The 5,930-nt window shown below is 44.9% G+C and overlaps 1 protein-coding gene across 1 annotated transcript; it reads right to left on the bottom strand.

Annotated features, from left to right (window-relative positions):
• Positions 1-4,669: 4,669 nt before the first annotated feature.
• LOC127192125 (olfactory receptor 5V1-like) lies at positions 4,670-5,617 on the bottom strand. Its single transcript, XM_051149454.1, has one exon. The coding sequence runs from the start codon at positions 5,615-5,617 to the stop codon at positions 4,670-4,672; it is 948 nt and encodes a 315-aa protein (XP_051005411.1).
• Positions 5,618-5,930: the final 313 nt, after the last annotated feature.

Here is a 5,930-nt window from a genome sequence, read left to right as displayed (position 1 = left end):
TGCAGGCACCACTACAGTGAACAAATATGTGATGGGGAAATGGAAAAGCTAGAAAGCCAGCATACATTGTAGGGATATCACCACAGGAGCACCACCCCCCCCTGCTCTACCCCCTACCTCCTTCAGTGCCACCCATATTGAGACTGCTGCCTCTACAACTTCCACAGTGCTGCCCTACTGGCTGCATCCTTAACCAGAGAAAGCAAAGCGGATATGCTTTGGAGACACACTCAGACTCACACTCACACACATTCGTGTAAGGATTTTTCCACTGCCACTGCTGCTTTAGTGGCCTGGTGCTATTCCCTGCCCCCTCCAATCCTGTGACAGAATAACTTCCCCAAGCTTCTGTGAGCCCACTGCCCTCCCTCCCCTGCCCCCACCCCAGTCCTTGGGCCCAGAGTGCCTGACACTACTGCCTAACACTACCAGCACTCCCAAGAGCTATGTAGCCCTTAAGCAAGGGCCACTAAAATATAAAGTGGCTTGCTGCACATCCTCTTCCCTACCTCAGGCCAGTCAGCCCCTCCTTCCCAACCTGCAGTTTTGGCGATCAGAGACAAAATGGTGGAAGCTGAGGTGCTAACAGGAACTGTCTAAGCTGACTATTCCTGCCTCAGCTGACTCGTTCCTCATGCCTCCATGGGAGCTTTCTATGGTGACTATTTCTGCTTCAGCCAACTGCTCAATGAAACCCAGATATCTTTCCTGCTTCAGAAAGCCTGCTGCCTCCACCATGGGGAGCTATCGACAATGACAGAGCAACCTTTCTTGCTTTAGCCTACGGCTTTCACAGTGGACTCTAGATTTTGGACACACTGTAAAGCAGCCCTATATAAATGCTGTGTCTGCCCAGTTCTCTGCTGTCTCCAACCAGGAGCCGATTCAGCCACTCCTCCTCCTCTCCTGGATTTGCCCCTCCAATAAATCTCTTTTAAGCAATTTACTGACTGCTATGAATCTTTCTTCTTCCTCATCATCATCAGCCGCAGCAGCATCAACAGGAGGAGGAGGAGAAAGTGAAAGGGAAGATGGAGGAGAGGGAGAAGAATATGAAGAAGAAGAAGGAGGAGGAGGAGGAGAAGGAGAAGAAATGAAAGAGTGGAGCTCAGTCTCCAAGGCTCCTCCATTCCTCAGGGTTTGGGGCAACTCTTCCCTGGGAGCTGCATCAGCTGGAGAAGAGCAGGGCTCAGGTTCCAAGACTCCTCAGTTCCTCGGGTTTTAGGGACAACCTTTCCCTAGGAGCTGCATTGGCTGGAGAAGGAGCAGGGCTCAGGCTCCAAGGCTCATGTGTTCCTCAGGGTTTAAGAGCAACTCTTCCCTGGTAGCTGTATCATCTCTGCTGAGGAGGCCTCCTCTCAGAGGTGTGGGGTTCCTGGGCTCCTGTGTATCAGGATACCCTTAGGACACTGTCTCACCTCAGGGCTGGGATCCCTTTCCAGCTTCAGAGTTGTGGACACCCTTCCACCTGTGTATTGGGAAGCAGGCTACCCATCCACACAACACACACAATACATACAGCAACAACATACATGAGCTGTGAAGAGAGACAGAACTGGAGATTCTACCATGGTGGAGACCAGGCTAATGTGTCTTGCATTCACTGCTAACTGAGACTATGGTGATGTCTAGACCTATACTGCCACCAAGGACCATGTCTGGGTCTGTGGTCCTACCACAGACAGGATCTGTCTTTATGTCTGTGGCCCTACCATAGTGAGGGTCTCTCTTGATGTCTGTGGTCCTACCAAAACTAGAGTCTGCCTTGATGTCTGTGGTCCTACCAAAACCAGGGTCTGTCTTGATGTCTGTGGTCCTACCAAAACCAAGGCCTGTCTTGATGTCTGTGGTCCTACTACAACCAGGGTCTGTCTTAATGTCTGTGGTCCTACCACAGCCAGGGTCTGTCTTGATGTCTGTAACCCATGTTGCCACTGAGGCCCATGCAAATATTTGTGGTCTGTGCTGCTACCTGAAGACATGTTGGTGTTCATGGTACCATGGAGTGTGAGGAGCATACTGATATGTGTGGCTTGTGCTGCCACCTAGGGTCATGGTGATGTCTGGATCCATGCTGCTGCCAAAAGCCATGTTTGTGTCTGAAGTCTTACTGCAACTGTAGTCTGTGATGATGTTCATGGTCCATGTTGCCATCAAAGGACACATGGATGCCCATGGTCTGCCTTGCAGCTTGAAGCCATGTTAATTTCAATTGGTCATGTCCCTGGGGGCCATATTGATGTGGGTGGCCTGAAGTGCCTGCAAGGGACTTTGCTGAGTCTGAGGTCCTACTGCAGCTGGGGGAATGTGGTTTTTGGGCTGTGCTGACATCAGAAACCATGTGGAAGCCCATGATCTGTGTTTCTGATGACTAAAAAGAACAAGGAGCTACTCTTGAAGTGATACTGATGATTGCAGACACATAGTTGAGAAAGAGGGACATAGAAGTCTTCTATAACAATCCCTAATACCACACTTCAACCCTAACCCCACTACTCAAAAAAGTAGTAGCCTAAACAGGAAGCCATCAAAGAGCTATGATGGCTCTTAAAAAGTGTGATAAGAATGCTAAAGTGTTGCTCTCCACAATGATTGGCTTTTGGCAGGGCAAAGGGGGAATGATTCAATTCTATTTAATGGACAGGCCCCTGAGAATTTGACCATGCCCCAATGATTATATAGATAACACAAATTGAGCTTATTTTTTCCATTTTTCTTTTCTTTTTCTTTTTACTCTTTTTTTTTTTTTTTTTTTTTTTTTTTTTTTTGGTTTTTCCAGACAGGGTTTCTCTGTGTAGCCTTGGCCATCCTGGACTCACTTTGTAGACCAGGCTGGCCTCGAACTCACAGCAATCTGTCTGCCTCTGCCTCCCGATTACTGGGATTAAAGGCGTGCACCACCACGCCCGGCTCTCTTTTTACTCTTTTTGTGGGGTAGGTCACAAGGGTCAGAGAGGGCAGATATGGAAGGACTAGGAAGTAAGGGTAATTGACACCCAAGATGTGAAATTCCTAAAGAATCAATAAAAATATTACGTTGGAAAAAAACTGCTTTCTGGCTTTCAGCCTTGAGTGTCTCTTCCCTTGGTCATTTCCTGAAGCAACAGATGTTCAATTTATCAAATTGAATAATATTTTTCTCCTATTACCTGTATTTAAACAGTGTGCTGAATATAATAAATAGTAATATAATTGAGTTACTTACTGGAAAAAAAAGGGAAATTTTCAATAATTGTCAATAGAAAAGGGTAGATATTTGAGAGAAAGAACATGTTACCTAACATGATTCCATTACTACTCAAAGTGTTATAAAAAATAGAAAATTTAATTCCTTAAATGTTTATAATAATTTGTCAGTTAAAAAAATAAAGTGGGGCAAGAACTGGTGAGGATGCCACCCACCGTCCCACCCGTGCATCCTGGGGACAGGGGGAAACTGAGGCTGGGACAGAAGAAGTGTTCCAGGACACTGTACCTGCTGGTGGAGGATCCGAGGATCCCCACAGCCAGCATGTGGGGCACTGTGGGTGCCATGGGGCTGGTGTGGGCCACTGACTAGTGGCTCATCCTGGACTGGGTGCCCTACATCAAGGGCAAGTTTAAGAATGAGAATTAGGAGCCCCTTTCCTCAGCAGCAGGTCTAGTAGGTGTCGTAGGTGTCACCCCTTTGCTGCCCCAGGAACAGCCTAACCCTGAGGAAGATGCTTTGGAAGCCGGATGCCCGGGGCAGCTTCTGCATCATGGACACTGGGGCTGCCAAGATGGGTGTGGCATTAAATCTCCTCCTTACTCTGAAAAATAAAATAAAATAGGGTCTGGAGATATGGATCAGATGTTAAAACTGTTCTTCCAAAAGACCCACCACACACACACCTGATGGCCTACAACCATCTAAAACTCTTGCTTCTGGAGATGCAATGCCCTCTTCTGGCTTCCATGCACATTGCGCATATGTGATGCCTAGATATGCAAACAAAGCACACACATGCATAAAATAAATATTTAAATAGAATTAATGGTAGAACAAATGTTTCAGAACCTAAAAGCATCTGTTGCTCCTGCAGAGACAAAGATTTTGTCTCTAACATCCACACAGTGAACCCACTGCCATCTGTAACTCCACTTCCAAAAGATCCAACAACCTCTATGACCATTAAAGCAGCAGGTACATACAGGCACACAATGCACCAACTACAGTGGTGCACATGCATCCATGCAGACAATATCTTCATGCTCATAAACAAACTCTTTTAAAAATGGAGATATGGCTCACAGGTTAAGAGCACTAAATGTTCTTCCAAAGGTCCTGAGTTAAAAATAATAAAGCATAATTGGGAAAAATTAAGATGTACATGATAGATGTAGATTAGAAAAATAGATAATACATATGTAAACAAATATAATTGCAAACCAACACGTAGATATACATACAGAAACAGATAAAACAGCAATAGATATAGTTATTTCAGGTATCCTACTGAAACAACTCAGTCTTGAAGATTTTTATTTTTTAACTACAAACGTTAATAGAAAACTGATTTAGAAATGTGATTATCTAAATGTATATGGATGTTTGTCTTCAGTTCCTTTCTTTGCAAACATTATGTTTTATTTTTGTGCTATTTGCTTCTATATGTTTATTCTAAAAGGAGTTTGAGCAAGTCTTATATCATGCTTTTTGTGAACAAATCCTAACTAGGAAAACTTTTCTGAGTGCTCCTTTGACTTCTGTGTTTCTCAGGCTGTAGATAATGGGGTTTAACATGGGAGTAATGACCCCATACAGCATAGAGATGAGCCTGTCTCTGGCAGGAGAGTGTTGACTGGAGGAGGGGCGGATATAGGTAAATATAGTTGTGCCATAAAACAGGAAGACAACAAGAAAATGAGAAGCACATGTGGAGAAAGCTTTGCGCTTCCCTTCCACTGACTGGATCTTCAGGATGGTGGAGACAATGTATATGTAGGAGATCAAAGTAATCAGAAAAGCACCAACCCCAAAGATGCCTCCTACCACTAAAACAAGCATTTCTGCCACATAGGTGGATGAGCATGACAGGGCCACCACAGGTGGGATGTCACAGTAGTACTGGTTAACTCGATTAGACTTGCAAAAAGATAGGTTAAAGGTGGACATTGTGTGGAGAAAAGAGTTGAGAAACCCAGCTGCCCAAGTCCCAAGCAGCAGCTGCACACAGCGAACCTTGGTCATGATGACGGAGTAACGCAGAGGGAAGCATATGGCCACATACCGGTCATAAGCCATCACAGCCAGCAAGAAAACTTCAGTCCCAGCTAGGGCCACCAGGAAATAGAGCTGCAAAGCACAGCCAACAAACGAAATGCTGTGGTCCTCAGTCAAGAGATTGTTGAGCATCTTGGGGACAGTCGCTGATGGGCAGAACATGTCTAGCAGGGACAGATTTGCCAACAGGTAGTACATGGGAGTTTGAAGCTTTCTCTCAGTCACAATGGCCAACAGGATGGCTCCGTTTCCCAACAAAGTGATCTGGTAGATGATGGCAAAGGCCGCAAAGAGAGGGTAACGCACCTCAGGGAGGTCAGAGAGCCCAATGAGGATGAACTGAGTCACTGTGGTAAGATTATGGACATCCATCTCCTCTGTCTACAAGGGTGTTCCTAATGGAAAGGAAAGCAGAGAACACAGATTATAATGATAAAGCAGAGACCCTGGTTCTGCGAAACTGGCAAACAGAAGAGTGTGGTTTAGGGTGAATCGTCTTACCTGTCTTTTAATTATTATTATCTGATCATAGTGGATGACCTTTTATGTATTTTTATTCTGTATGTAAGTATTTTATTTAGTATTTTTGTGTCTATGTTCCTAAAAGAAATTGGCCTGTAATTCTCTTGGTTGAATTTTTGTGTGGTTTGGTTTTTACAGTAACTATGGCTTTATAACATAAACT

The sequence above is a fragment of the Acomys russatus genome, chromosome 7 (assembly GCF_903995435.1).
Source record: "Acomys russatus chromosome 7, mAcoRus1.1, whole genome shotgun sequence".
NCBI classification, from domain to species: Eukaryota; Metazoa; Chordata; class Mammalia; order Rodentia; family Muridae; genus Acomys; species Acomys russatus.
This window is presented reverse-complemented; position numbering and strand designations above follow the sequence as displayed.

Bases quoted from the DNA above. Each gene is read 5' to 3' on its own strand.
- LOC127192125 (XM_051149454.1), bottom strand. From the start codon at position 5,617: ATGGATGTCCATAATCTTACCACAGTGACTCAGTTCATCCTCATTGGG.